The sequence below is a fragment of the Talpa europaea genome (assembly GCF_964194135.1).
Source record: "Talpa europaea genome assembly, chromosome: 7".
Classification (NCBI taxonomy): Eukaryota; Metazoa; Chordata; class Mammalia; order Eulipotyphla; family Talpidae; genus Talpa; species Talpa europaea.
This window is the reverse complement of record NC_140074.1, coordinates 90,103,894-90,118,876: the sequence shown is the minus strand read 5'-3', so window position 1 is coordinate 90,118,876 and position 14,983 is coordinate 90,103,894. Positions and strand designations below refer to the sequence as shown.

General features: G+C 48.6%; 1 protein-coding gene and 1 pseudogene across 2 annotated transcripts in view; both read right to left on the bottom strand.

The window, feature by feature from the left end:
* LOC311173802 (NACHT, LRR and PYD domains-containing protein 1-like) overlaps window positions 1-4,212 on the bottom strand; it is a gene marked incomplete at both ends in the record, with an annotated part of 71,235 nt that extends 67,023 nt beyond the window's left edge. The window contains one exon of the mRNA XM_084237898.1: window positions 4,179-4,212. Within this exon, the coding sequence (XP_084094024.1) occupies window positions 4,179-4,212 (34 nt within the window). The remainder of the gene's footprint in view (window positions 1-4,178) is intronic.
* A 111-nt stretch (window positions 4,213-4,323) lies between these two features.
* Window positions 4,324-14,983, bottom strand: part of LOC311173801 (NACHT, LRR and PYD domains-containing protein 1-like) — a 63,574-nt pseudogene continuing 52,914 nt past the window's right edge. The window contains exons 7-11 of the transcript in view: window positions 13,385-13,608; window positions 10,469-10,731; window positions 9,844-9,969; window positions 7,780-7,921; window positions 4,324-4,610 (exon numbers count right to left, since the gene is read on the bottom strand). The product of the transcript in view is annotated as an NACHT, LRR and PYD domains-containing protein 1-like (transcript). The remainder of the gene's footprint in view (window positions 4,611-7,779; window positions 7,922-9,843; window positions 9,970-10,468; window positions 10,732-13,384; window positions 13,609-14,983) is intronic.

The window sequence follows — 14,983 nt, the reverse complement described above, 5'->3', positions numbered from 1 at the left end:
GGTCAGCTCGCTGACACCCACCAGGGCTTGCTCCCTCTTCCCTCTTCCGTCTGAGGACATCTGGTTCATGGCCCGCTGGGTGTGGGACCCCAGGCTGCTGGGGTGTGGGTTGTCTGAGTGTGGGGGCAGGGAGGATGGCTCCTGTGCTCTGGCCACAGCGATGCTTCCTGTAACAGCCCTATATTAAAATGGCTTCACTTAGGTTTGTCTTTCAGCCATGGTCCTCCTGACAGGATGACTGGAGTGTGGCCACAGCTCATTCTGGGATGAGCTAGACCTGGGACTTCTGCCTTCCAGAGAGGGCCCCCGAGGAGGCCCAGGCTTTTCCTGAGTCCTGAGAAGCCACAGTGCTCCCGGGGGTAGTTGCTCAGACTGGCTCTGCTGGAGCTGGTGGACCGAGACACTGTGGCTAATTTACCTGAGCACAAGATGCTGTGAGTGGCATTGTTGGGGTGCTGTTCTCCCCTCTAGGGATTCAGAAAACAAGGCTTTGTGTTTTTTTTTCCTGCCTTGGGCTTTGCTGCAGCTTCCAAGCCATGACCCAGGCAGGGGAGCTGCTCTGTCAGGAGGCTGTACCAGACAGACCCTGGATGGGGAGGGGTCTCTGCTGAGACATCCTGGGGCTCAGGCCATGGGTCTCATCCCGTGGAGTCCTGACTGGGGTCGGGAGAAGGACGGTGTGTGGGTACTGAGGCAGCTACTATCCAGGTCTTTGCATCGTCTGGAGGCTGAACTCCAGAGATGACTTCAATTTAAAACAACTCAGGTGACAGGTGATGTTTGGTTGGAGGAGCCTTGGAAGGGGAAGGAGATCTGCAAGGCCCCAAGGGGAGGACCACCCTTATGGAGCATGAGATTGTGGGAAGACTGCGGGTGGGGGAGAATTATACAACTTTTTAAAGAGTTTCGTGACCTAGGAATTTTTGGTTAATTCAACACTTTACCAGGTCTGAGGGTGCGTGTGTGTGTGTGTGTGTGTGTACGTGTGTATGTGTGTGTGTGTGTGTCAGGGAGTGGAAGCAGTGGGACGCAGCCACTGGTTGTGCCTGTGGGGTGGGGGCAGGGATGCTACTAGCTGGTCCCTCAGTAGCTAATTGTGCAGGGGAAGAATTAACAGAGGCAGGTGGTGCTACTCCAGTCAGAGCCCAGGGGCTCTCGGGGGTGCAGGGTGTGTGCTCTGATGGCACGGGTGGTTGGACACTGTCCTATGGGAGCAGGACCAGCCCTGCACCCCGACCAGCCCTGAGCTCTTTCTGCACTGCAGCTGCCCCCGAGGGAGGATGAAGAGCGTGAGCAAAGAGGGACCTGCCCTATCAGACCAGCCTTCCCAGGGGCCGGGCGGCCTGTTGTGAAGGTCGGGAGGGGCCTCCGGAACACAGGGCGTGGGAACTCCCAGGGCGCGGCCCCTCACACCCAGGCCGTATGAGCCCTTCCCACTGGCCTGCTCTGCCTTTGACTGACCCATCAATACCTGGGGTGTCCCTTCATGCCCCCCCCTTTTTCCTAACAGAGGCCTTCTCCTCCTGGTCCCACCGTCTGTCCTTGTCTTTCTCTTGGAGCTCAGCGCCTCCCCGGCTCCCTCTCCTCACTGCCCACATCTCAGTGCCCGCTCTGAATTCTCACCCCCCACCACACTCCTCATGGTCACCCCTGTGCACCCGGCCCCTGCCCTGATGCTCCAAGCTGAACGCAGCTTCATGCTGTGCACATGCCCCCCCACCCCCACCCCGGTCCCTAGTTGCAGGGTGGGGAGGCTGGCTCTGGCAGTGCCTGAGTTGGGCCCCTGGGGGTCAATAGAAGAAAAAGCTGCTGTAGTGCATGTGTGGGGAATGGTAGTGATTAAGGACACCTTAAGTGGCAGTGATTCAATTAGGTTCCTATCTTATTTCAAAAGAGATAAAAAGCAGTTGCTTTTTTTTATAACTTTTCAAAAAAATTATTTGTTTTTTTTTTTTTTTCATAGAAGAACTAGGATACAGGTCAGAGTTGTTGGGGAAGGGGGTTTGAGAGGATTTACCAGAGACAGAGTGGGGAGCAGAACTGGCAGGTCTGTATTAGCTCCCTGGCTAGGGATTGAACTCACGCTGTAGCAGTGATAGCCCTGAGACTTAACCCCTCACAATAGGGAGGCTGAGTTCTTCTTTTTTTTTTTTTTAAATGCTCCTGGTAGCAAAAAAACAAGGAATAAAAGGAAAGGAGAAACTATAAGGAAACAAACTGTCTCATGGAATTGTGGGAGTAGTCTCCCTGAAATATCAGATCGAATTTTTTCAACATGTGACAAAATTAGTAGTAGAGTTTTTCTAATGTATCAAAAGTATGTGCAACTGTCTCAGGGCCACTTGGGAGTAGACCTTGCTTGCCTAAACTGCCTGTTATGGATCCCCCAAGATATTAGGAATTCCACAGAACTAAGCTGAACTTCCACCTTGCAGAAGCTTCCTGTGTCCAGGCAATGACTTCAGAACCAGCTGAAAGAAGATGCTCCCCCAGACACGGATGGCAGAGAACCAGGAGTGACTGAGGACTCACTAGCTGGCTAAACCATACACCTGGGTGGAGACTAAATGCTCATGAACCACGTAACGCATGAAGAAGCTCGTCACCTGTCTGCACAGGCCCTCCTATGCACAGCCTGAAACTCTAGGGTCTGCTCCCTGCTGCCCACCCTGGTGGTCAACCTCATAAAACCAGACCCCCATCATGCTCAGATGAATAACTATAAGAAAGTGAAAATCAAAATCAACAAAAAACTATGAACCAGAGACACTTTTTGGGGAGCGGGGGCGGGAGTGGAGGGATTGGGGTCAGAATGGGGGGGCTGCAATTGTATGGGGAATATAAAAATAAAATTTATTATTTAAAAAAAATAAATAAAAAACCAAAAAAAAAAAAAAGTAAATGTGGATTTTCAACTATACAGGAAAAAAAAAAAAGAAAAAAGAAAAGAGTGACCCAGGACAGTTGCTGCCTCTCTCCCATTGTGTGATCCACACCAAGCACTCTGAGCTTGAAACTTATTATTGGCTTATTCAAAACTTGTGGGGCATTAATTGGTGGCTGCCAGAAAAGACCCATCAGAATCTGTAACAGAACGGAGGGTCATTGGGGATCGGTGTGCCCTGGAATGTTTGTGACCATTACTTAGAGACCAGCAGTGAAGCGGGGGGACAAAGCCATGTGCTGATGCTAAGGTGGGGACACAGGTGCCTCAGGGGCTTGGGGAAGTGGGTCCTGAGCCCGGATCAGGACGTGTCTCCATAGGAGGAGACATCTAAACTGGGACCTCGCCTCCATCCCCTGTGCCTCTGCCTCTCCCTCTCCTGGCTCCAGGACCCACCTAGACTCCAGTCACAGCACAGACAACAGAACATACAGAATATATGAGTTCAAGATAGAGAAGTGAAAAATCTGGTTTTGTTCCTATCATAAAACATTCAAAGCCCCCAAGGTGTCTGTTGTCATTATCTCAGCATAAGTGGCCAGTGCCATGTCCCTACCTCTTCCATGGATGCCCAGGTAGGGTCCACCCTACACAGGCTCTGGGTTCATCCTGAGTGGTCCTCAGGCCCAGCTTCATCATTCCCTGAGGTGCTGTCACCTAACTAGCAGCTGCCTGTGAAAGCCAGGGGGGCAGCTGAGTGCCTAGATGGCATCTCTGGGATGGACATCACTGCCTAGCAGAGGGGTCATCAGAGTTGATAACTTCATAACGAGAAGGTAACTTAGACGCAACTTATTTAGAGAAGAAGAAACTTAGACTGGAGAGCAACCAGGAGAGACAGGACTCACAGCAGGTGTAGAAGTCATCCACTCTGGTGGTCAGGAGCACACCAGCATGATCCCGGGGACACTTTGAGGATGAATCGTGGAGTAGGTTTGCAAGGCAAGACTCTGCTGCTCAGTGAGCAGCCCTCTTGCTATTTGGCAATTATGAACAAGCATGATGATTATGTGCCAATGGCAGGAGAAGCAGGGTCCAAGGGACACAAAGGGTATTCATGTGAACAGAACTTCAAGTGGATCAAAGGGTGATCAATTTTATAGGGAACAGTGGAGGACATGTCAGGGAGGACAGGACATATACAGGGAGGACTTCCCATGCACAAGCTTGATATAATTGTTGAGCTACTCTCAGACCACCCTGCACCCTGATCACGCAATAAATCAAAGGCTACCTGGGTGTCCCTGGCTGCCTGTGATGTGGGCCATTGTCCTAAGGCAGTCATGCAGCAGTGCCTTATCCAATAGGTGCACAAAGAGGCCATGCGCACACAGGTGCAGAGCCCCTAGGTGGGAGAGAGTCCACTTAGCAGGAGCCGCTCAGTGTCCTCCACTGATGCTCTTCTCTAAGAGATCCATAATTAGATAAGGCTGGGTGTCCCTCAGGGCCTGGTAGAGGAGATCTTTGCAGGCCCAGTCCCAGGACCTGCTGAAGCTGAACAGCTTCCTCATCTGGCTCTGCCGGGTGGCCTCGGCCCTGATGGTGTCATACTCCTCCTCACTCAGCACCTTCCCCAGCATCCTGTCCAGGACAGGGTCCACAGATGTCACTCCAGCCACCAGCTGCTCTCGATACTGGTCCAGGAAGTGCGCCATCCTTGGTGAGCCTGGGGGTGAAGGTGAGGCCACAGCGAATCAAGAGCGTTTCCACTGCAGCCTGCCCTGGTCCAGAGTCTCCATCACTTCCTGTGCACCCAGCCCCGCTCCTGTGATGCAGCTGGCCACCATGAATGTACCTCTGCCATCCTTCATGTCAACATCCAGCCTAGCACTCTCTTTGGGCTGGGTGAGGGCACAGTTACTGAGGAGGCACTGGGCTTCCAGTGGAGGTTCAGGCTCCATGGGCAGAGTAGGGCCGTGGCACACACTACTCTCCAGGGCCTGCCCCTGTGGGTTTGCAATGTCTCTTCCCTCCCTCCAGGGCCACATGGCGTGCCCAGATCTGCCCTTGGTCCCTGTGTCTCTCACAGCTGCCACTGACCTTTCAGGGCTGGAGGATTCAGTGCGGGTGCAGGTCTGAGGTCTCCTGAGGACACAGAGAGAAGCATTTGAACAGTGCGGGGTATTAGTCCACATGATCCCCAGTCACTTACCCCTTCTGAGATCCTGTGATTCTGAGAATAAACTACAGACAGATTGTGATGGAATCTGGAGTAAGGCTGGAAGGGATCTCAGAGATCATCTAGGTCAATCTTTTCTTTAGGCACAGGGGAAAAAAATGTCATGACGTGTGTGTGTGTGTGTGAGAGAGACAGAGAGAGAAGGAGAGAGAGAGAGAGAGAGAGAAAGAGAGAGAGAGAGAGAGAGAGAGAGAGAAACTGAATAACAGTAATTTCTCCCACACTAGCCCTGACATGGTTTAATCCAGTCTCAGCCTAAATAGATCCCGGTGGAGAACTCACCATGTCCCTTACTTAGTCTACTTGAGCTCTGGTATCTGAGCAGAAATTTACCGACTTGTCCCAGATTGACCTCTAGAATCTCCTAGATCACATCCACTTTGTTCTGGATTTGCATGTCAGAATGAAAAGCTAAGATCAGGAAAAACTAATCTCATGGGAGTATTTGTACATTTCAATAGGAAAAACAAACATAACTAACAAGAGATTAACAGGCTTAAATATGACCTGCATTAGGAGGGGGAGGGACCCACATCCCTCATGTGGATGAGACCTGGGAGCTGACAGTCCACGCTCAGGGTCACCTGACTGCAGGGAAGGGCCCAGGGAGAGGGGTGCTCAGGTGTGGTGCTGGAGCACGGGGTTCATCTGCATGAAGCAGGGAGGGTGTCCCTCATCCTCCATGATGACGGGTGATCTCAGAGTCCCCCTGACTCAGCCACAGATGGAGCATCTGCCAAGGAAGGCAACTGAATCTCGAGTTTGACAACCACAATATCAAGGGAAAGAAGGACAGAGCCAGGGATGTTCAGCTTCCTAAGAGGAGATGCAAGGAAGCTGGGAAGGGGACAGATTCTTCTGTCAGCGCCAGGGGAAAGAACTAAGACTGAGAGGAGGAGGAAACTGTCTTACTGTGAGGGAGAACATCAGGGTGCTATTATTTTTAAGGCCCACCCAATGAGCCATGCAAAGATCACTGTTGTGGGAGCTTGTATTATTAATGTGCCTCAACTATTCTGTGTCTTCGCTTCGATTATTCTTTACTTTGACTATTCTGTGTCTCTCAGTGTGCGGAAACAGGGAAAGTGGATAAGGAACCTCTCAGGGCAAAAGTCCTGGTGTGAGGGTCTATACATGCTGAAAACAGCATGTGCAGAAACAACAATAGGTGTTACCGCTAGAGTAGCGTAAACACTGAGACTTTCCTTGACTTTCTCCTCATTTCTCAACCTTGGCTGGTGCCCGCTGGTTACGCATCCCCCATACACTTGTGCATTCCCTGTTTGCCTGCTTGCTTCTTTGACCTTTTTATTTTCTGTCTGATTCTAAATAAAAACGAGACTGCCCTTGGAGCTGGGCTGCACTTTCTTGGTGTTGTCTCTCTAGGCTTCTCTTTGTTCTAGACATGGACTCTGAGTAATCCATTTTCATCCCACTGCCACACGCCCTAATGAGACACACTCTATTTGAGCTTTGCAACATCTCTCACGTTAGACAATCTCATTTTACACATACTAGGAACCCAAGACTCCAATGGGTTAGGTTAATTTCCAAGGTCATTGTAGGGTAAATGGTTTTCAGGCTTTTCTCCCCTCCCACCATTAGGATTGCCCTGCCTGCTGGGGCACCTGCAGTTGTTACATTGTTGTAAGCTGTGGTGTTTACTTCTGTGGGCCCTGGCTCAGTATCGAGAGATCTGCCAAGAGAAGCAGAAGCAGAAGAGGCAGGAGAGAGAAGGGGAGAAAGATCGTCAGACAAGCCCAAGACTTACTGGGGGCTTTGTGGCCTCCCGGCCTCCAGACCACTGGCACCCCTGCCTGCCGTGTACCTGTAGCTTCACGCTACATGTGAAGCTCAATAAAAGCTTGAGAAAGCCACCGATGGCTCCATGTCTCTCTACCTGGTCTGCTCGAAACATAAACCAGCGCTGTGCCTTCCTGGCAATACAGTCACCCAACAAATAAGAGCCGGAGCAAGACTCAAACCCAGGCCTGCCCGGGGCTGGCTGGTTCACAGCTGTGGAGTCTCCCAAGCCAGGGCTGAGTGGAGTCACCCTTCTTCCTCCTTGATGTGCCTGTGTGTGGCAGCGTGGGAGGCAGTTTCCCGCATTCCCACAGGTTGTCTCTACAAGGCCTGTTTAGGGGGGTTGGGTCTTGGTATTACTGGTGCTGGACTAAGAGATTGTAAAGTTTCTCCTACTCCTGAATAGATTCACTATTCAATTCCCGGTTTCTGCCTTGAAAATAGCTGAGTGACTCAGGTTAGAGCATTTGATGTCGCAAAAGTTGACTTAACCCATGCAACCTTATACGTTGCTAATTCTCGTTCTTTCATTTTATGTCCAAGCTATCATGGAAAAACTGCCAAAGGCCTTGAGGATGTCAACATCTGTTAATTCAAGGACAGTGTGGGGACACCATGGTATGTGGGTTTGGTCTGTAGGGCTTAGAGTCTGATTAACTTTTTTCACATTCTTGCCATGCTGCTGCTATAGAATTAGAAAAAGTCATATAATTTATTTAGGCTCTTTCTTTTCATTAGCAAACTGGGAATTCTCTCTCTCTCTCTCTCTCTCTCTCTCTCTCTCTCTCTCTCTCTCTCTCACACACACAGACTTTCTCCCATCTCTGAGTTTTCTGGGCTTGTCTTGATTTACCTCGTCTCACAAAGGCCTGCCACACCACAGTCCCATCTTCCTTGTTCTTTATTTGCAGCCGGACATTTGACTCCAAATGTCCAACGGAGATCTCACTGTAGACCTGGGACTTCCCGGGGCTCCGGTAGCAGAGCTCCAGTTCCTGAACAAAGAAAGAGCAGTGGTGTGAAAAGTCACTGTTCATCCTGCAGGTTGTCTTTCTGACACCTTCTTGAGTCTGCTCAGTCCCCTGGGGACACTCAGATGGTCCATTCTGAAACGAATCGCCAGCCTCAGACCCTGCACTTTTCCTAATTTTCCACAATTCCTGACTCTGAAGGATGATAAAATAGTTGGGTAATCCATGGATGAGTCAGAACTGTAGTGACCACATCTCCTAGACCAGATCCACGTCTCTCCATCTTTTCCAGATTATTGTTCCTCCATCGCCTCCATCTTAAACCCAAACACTCTCCCTCTGTAGTCGAAAGCATGTCTTTGGAATGGATTTGAAACTTAACCCACTTTTCATCAACAGAAAATTCACATTCATTGCTCTATTAATTCACATTCAAGACTCAACTCTTGATGCCTAACTCTTTCTCCAGCAGGATCCTTCCCCACTTTACCTCAAACACAGGATATGGCCTCATCACCCACTCATCGCTCATGTCCCTCATTTAGGCATCATCTTCTCCTTTTTTAAAAAAAATATTTATTTATGCATACAAGAACTGGGGTGTAGGCCAGAGGTGTGTGTGTGGGGGGGGGGGGTCTGAGAGGATTCACCAGAGCCAGTGGGGAGCAGAACAGGCAGATCTATTTAAATACACTGCTGAGTGGAGCAGTGGGTGAGACAGGAGAGGTCTTCTATACCATGTGGATTGCTCCCTGGCAGGGGATTGAACTCGAGTTGCAGTGGCTGCCAATAGCTTGATAGTGCTCTTTAACTCCTGCAACACCAGAAAGGCCCTAGGCATCATTTTAATGCCTTCTGTTATCCCCCGCCCCTGCTCCCCCATGCAGCTGATTCCCCATGTCCTATTAGCTCTTTCTCCAGCTCAAACAGCAATTCCATCAACTTCTCTCCATCTCTAATGCTATTTCCTTAGTCAAACCACCACCATCTCCTGCCTGCAGTCGTGCAGACGTCTTTCTATTGGTCTCAGGTTCTACCCCCTCTTCCTCTCATCCACTGCTTCCTAACAACCAGGAGCATTATAATGCAGGGCTGTATTTCCTTATTTGTGATCCTGGAAGGGCTTGTCTTTCACCTAGAGCAACACACGACCCAACATCAGGACCAACAGAGAGGACGGGTCCTGGGCAACCTGCGCCTCTTGTCCGACCCTCTGATCTCTTCCTCCTCCCTCATTACACCACCAAGCTTTTCCTTTACTATCTGGGTCACCTGAGCCAGGCCTCTTATCCCTGGGAGCTGTTAACACAGTGAGAAAGTCCAAAGATTTCATCCTTGCATTCATGTTTCCAAACTCAAAGGACATACCATTCACCTTTCAACAACATTCCCTCCCCATGAAGTGAGTGACTGTCTGAAGCAGTTACAGCTTCATCTGTGCTGTGTCCGCCTGCTGCAGTGAGTTGAGGTTCCCAATCAAATACTTGCCTCTGCCTTCTGAGAACACCCAATCCAGAGCAAATCTCCATTGTTTAGACCTCCCCTCAGCTTACTCAAACAAGGACAAACCCTATAACAGTTTCTTTCTGACACCCTTGGCCTTGGGGGCACTGTAGCTCCCCATGCTGTGTGTTCTCTCGCAGCAACAAGTGCTAAACTGAGTTCAGATCCAGCACGTTTCCTGTGGTTATGGCTGAGGACAGGGGCCCCTGATAGCTCAGCACCTCCCAGTGACTCCGAGCCAGACTCCATCATTATCTCCGTCCTGCAGGTGACTCTCCCTCCCATGACTTTCTTCTCAATATCTCAACAATTCTCCCCCAAACCCCACTCACTGTCAGCTTCACCCCAGTGCACCCTGTCCCTGGGGAGCTCTGAGACCTGCCCCACCGGTGTTTCCAAGCATGACTTCTGATCCTAATGAGGGGGGAGCATGGGCTGCTCACCTGGGGGATTATCTCCATCTTCTTTGAACCAGACACGGTGAAGCGGGAGCCCACGTAGAGTGGGGTCAGAGGGGGCGGCTTGTGTATTTGCACAAACCGGGACTCCTTTTCTTCATCATCGATTGCCTAAGGGGCAAAGAGAATAGTGGTCAAGGGAGGAGGGGCTTCTGGCTCAGAGATTCTGCCCTGTGTTCTGAACATGGTCTGAGTAAAGGAAGGAGGGGCTCCTGCATGTTTGTGTGGGTGGAAGGGTCTATACCACCCCTGCCTTCCACACCCCATGCCCTGCCACATAGGAGCCCACACTCCCCCTCTGCTGTGTTCAGGGTGGGAATCAGGTCACTGTAGAGAAGCGTGAGGGTGGGGGAAGCTGACATTCTGGGCAGGGAGCCCTCCCATCTTTTGACCTCTGGAAGGGCTGTCCAGAGTGCAGGATGGAACAACAAACCCATGTGGGAGACCTTAGGGAGACAGAACACTAGTGCATGGCTGAGCAGGATGACTCGCCCATTTGGAGGCTCCCACTTGGTAGAGACCCATTCTTATTTCCAGTGGACCCATCGTGGGTCCTCTCTGGGTGCACTGGTGTCTGCACATGACCTGGCCTTTTTGGTCTGAGTATCACCTTCCGAATGGTGCAGTCATTTGGGATCAGGTAGAGGTGGAAGTTGATTTCATTAGGACGGAGCTGGTGGTAGAGCATCACGGTGGAGGTGATGGGAATAGAAATTCCAGTAACTGTCAATATTCTCAAGAAGACTCCCATGGGGGAGAAGCTGGGGTTCTCCAGGACTATGTAAGATGCCTCCACCCTGGCCGGCTCCTCCAGCAGCATCCCCTCCTCTTTGAAGTGGGCCACGTGGAATTGGGATGTGTCCACATGGTTGCCTGTTGAGGACAGGATTTGAAAGGTGAGGATGTGGTGCCCTCATTTTGCAGGCTTGGCAGAGGCAGGTGTCCCAGGATGCAGGCCTTCCTGTGTGACCCATTAAGGGAGGCAGCTTGTCTGGAACTGGGGTCTTTGGAAGCTGAGGTCAACACCATCTCTTGGGTAGAGCACCACAAGCAAACCCTGAAGTGACACTCACATCCAGGACCAAACCATAGTTCTGGAGCTGAAAAAGAGCTTCGTCCCCTGGTGACAGGTACTGGGGAGCATGTGTAATTATGAGGATCTGGAGTGATGCTGGTGGGTTTCATTCCCGACAGGTAGACAAGGAAGACATGAGGACATTGGGGAGTGAAATGATTCAGGGCCGTGTACATTTCAAACTCTTGTTTTGGGGAAAGAAGCCCCTCCTCTGTCCTCCACCATTATATGGTTCCTGGCAGGAAGGTGGTTGCATCTCCCCGGGGAAGCTGACCTCCCTGGCATCTGTTACACAGGTGCGTGACTCTTGGACTAGGTGGATGTTCCTAACTAGGACCTTGAGGGATGAAGCACAGATGAGAAGACACAGATAGTTTCGGCAGAAGCAGTGAGGCCAGGAGTCTGTGACCCTGTGGAAGGATAGTCCTGCAGTAGCTGTTTCTGCAGTAGAGGTCTGTGAATATTTTTCTTGGTGTGAGCTTTCCATGTTCTTGCTTTCTCAGCATCCTTTCTTACAATCAAAGCCTCCCAGCCTCTCATTAAAAGCTTGTTGCCTACTCTTTAGTTAAGTCTGAAAGCTAGCCAACAATCACCCTATATATTCTTTTCTGCCTAAATCAACCAAATTGATTTCATTGCAAGAACTCTGACCAGGTGAGGACAGGATGCCACAGAGAGAGGCACCATTTGCTATCATTGGCATTTTAATTTCTCTCTTTCTTTGAAATCCCCTCTTGCAAACATTATCACTGTTGCTTTATCTAGTCAATGTTTTGTTGTGTATTTCTCAGTATCTTTGCTAATGATTATTTATTACAGCTCTTCCCTTCCCTGTGGGTTATTCTCCTTTACCCTAAGAACATTCTTTAGAATTTCCCTCAGTTAGGATTCATTTGTGAAAGATGTCTTGTTTTAAAATATCGGCTTTTCCTTCTTCATAAAAAGTAAATTCTTCCTTTAATTCTTGATGACAATTATTTTCTTAGCACAATGGTGATATTTCATTGTCTTCTGCCTTCCGTTGTTGCTATTTAAAAATCAGCTGTCAGTACAATTGAAGTAGCTGCTAGATATTTTCTGGCTGGTGAGAAGACTTCCTTAGATTTGTTATTCTTTAGCAGTAGAATGGTGTATTAGTGATCTCTCTCTTACTCTTGTTTTTCTATTTTCTCAGTTTAATAAGTCACATCTTTTGGCAATTTTAGAAATCCCCTTGAATATTACACTTCTCCATTTTTCTTTATATATTTCTGGAATTCCCACTCAATATGTCAGGTATATTTTTATGATGCCTTTCACAATATTTTGTCTTCTATTTTATGGTTTGTCAGATTTCTCTGTCAATTTAGTTTGTTTCAAAACTTCATTGATCAATATTCAGTGGAATATTTTTCTTGCTCATATTTTAAAGACCGTTTGTTTCAGCATTTTAAATGTTTATTATGTGTCATGTTTCTAGAAATTTCTCTTCATGGGACTGATTCTAGTCCCTATAGTTTTCACTGGTCCCCACGTGTGGAGTCTTGTTTACTGAGCAAGAAATATTTAACTCTGCGCATATACTTCTTGGAATTTTATTTGTGGGAAGTCTTTTTTTTTTAAAGATTTATTTATTTATTTATACAAGCACTGGGTCCCACATGGCACTGGGTACAGTCAGAAGTGCGGGAGGGTGAGAGAATTCACCAGAGGCAGAGCGGGGAGCAGAGCAGGCAGACTGACGAAATACACTGCTGAGAGGAGCAGCGGAAGCAGCAGGAGAGGTCTGTGCACCATGTGGGGCTCTCCCAGGTGGCTGGGGATCGAATCAGCACTGCAGAGGCTGCGGGAAGCTTCATAGGCCAGTGCTCAACCACTGCGCAACCGGGGAGGCGCCCTGTGGGAAGTCTTTGTAGGTGAGCGAGGTTGGGATAACTGTGCTACTGTTTGTGAGTATTTCTACTGGGAAGCCCCTCCTTCATGGCTCCAGATCTCACATGTATTCTGGTGACATGGTTTTTCTCCAAGCCTGTGGGAGTAGTCATGACCTTCCATTGGTTACTAGTCCCTAGGCACCCTAACATTCCTTGTTAGCTCACATAGCCTTACTTTGCAAATAGCCTTGTCTTTGAAAAGTCTCTTCAAAAATAAAAACTGAGTGTATCATTTTTTCCCTTGTGTTAGCCTGATTGATACAACATATGTAAAGACGATGCTAGGTGTTATTTTTATTGTGGAGACTAGCCCTATTTAGGAAAACTTTCCACTAATTATGGTGCTGGGAGAAAAGAATGCTTCAAAAAAGATAGACCAGAGGAGAGTGGAATGAGAAAAAAAGCATCTCTACTTCCATTATACTCTCTCAGTCTCTCTAAGGAAGCCACCAGATCCTTCCCCAGGACATCCCCATCAGAAGCCCCTTGAAGGCGCTTTACTACCCCAATCACCTCCCTCCACCCTCTCTCTGCTTACCTTGGAGGGACACAAAGTGAGGCAGGTACACAGCTGCCACAGCTCCTGGCTCGGCCTTGATGTCAAGCAGAGGGCCTGCCACCATCCAGTTGTCCTGGCGGGCAATCATGCCCAGGAATGGGTCCCAGGAACAGAATTCAATCTCGACTGTCACTGCCCTTCTCACCACAAAGTGGAGACTTGTGTTGGGCCAGTGGTAGGAGCCGGCCGTGGGGAAGTGAACTCTGTGAAGAATGAGGAGAGGTAGACCCTGAATCACTATACACCAATTCATGAGCCCTGCTAGATGCCAGATCCCTTGCAGGGCACAACAGATGCAGCAGAGTGCTTGGAGGCTGGAATCAGATGTGTATGAGCATGAGACCGGATTCCTCTGCACTAGCACTGTGAATCTCTGAGCAGTCATCAAACCTCTTTCTCCTCAGTTCTCTCATCTGTAAACAGGGACAACAATGACATCTCTCAGCACCAACTCAGAGTTGTATAATGAGTGACAAAGTCATGGGGACATCTTAGTTGATGCCTGGAGTGGTTAGCCGTTTCTCCAATGATGATAATGATGATGAAATAGGAAAGAGTTCTTCTTTTTAAGTGCATCATTTGCCAATAATAACAATCAACATGCAAATATCAATGATAAAACACTTGAGGCTGAAAACAGTTTATGAAACTTCTACAGGCGGTAAATGGGGGGTCCCATGATGTCAATTTCTGTAGGGTTAGTTGGGAATGACATTAGCTCCCAGCTGAAAAAAATCGGTGCCACTGACTTGACATTTGTCAAGGACAGTGTGTTATATGAGAGACCATGATCATGACTGTAGACATTTATCCCTTATGTTTGGAAACCCTCAGGGAACAGGACTGCATTTTTCACCTCATGGTTCCCTGTTACTAGTGTGGTAGCTAGCACATAGTGGATAGTAATAAAATAGGAGCACACAATTAAAATATTAATATATTAATATATTAATAATGATATTTAATAGTCATAACAAAGCATATGGAATGTGTGTGTTTTGGATCCTGTTGAACAAACCACCTGCAGGACAAACTATAGACAACTGGTAAATTTGAATATATACTGGCTATCAGTTACCTGAGGCTTATTGTAAACTTTGTTGGGTGTAGCAGTGGCATTGTGGTTTGGGAGAAAATGTTTTTAACTGTATTTTTAAAAATTGCATCACAAAATATTTAAGAATAGAAACCACCTGCTCTCTTATATTTAAGATACTGTACAGGGCCTCCCCCCTTGATGCAGGTGGTTGAGCGCCATTGCTGTGAAGCTGTCTGCAGCCTCTGCAGCGCCGGTTCAATCTGGCCAATGCTGAGGGTCCCACATGGCACGCAGACCTCTCCTGTCACGCCCACTGCTCCCCTCAGCAGTGTATTTCTTCACTTTGCCTGTTCTGTTCCCCACTCTGTCTCTGGTGAATCCTCTCACCCTCCCGCACATCTGGCCTATACCCCAGTTCTTGTGTAAATGAATAAATAAATCTTTAAAAAAATAAAATAAAATAAAGTAAAATACTGTACAACCACAATAAAGGGGGAAAGTCAACAGTTGAAGCAAATTTGGCAGATCAATTGTGGAAG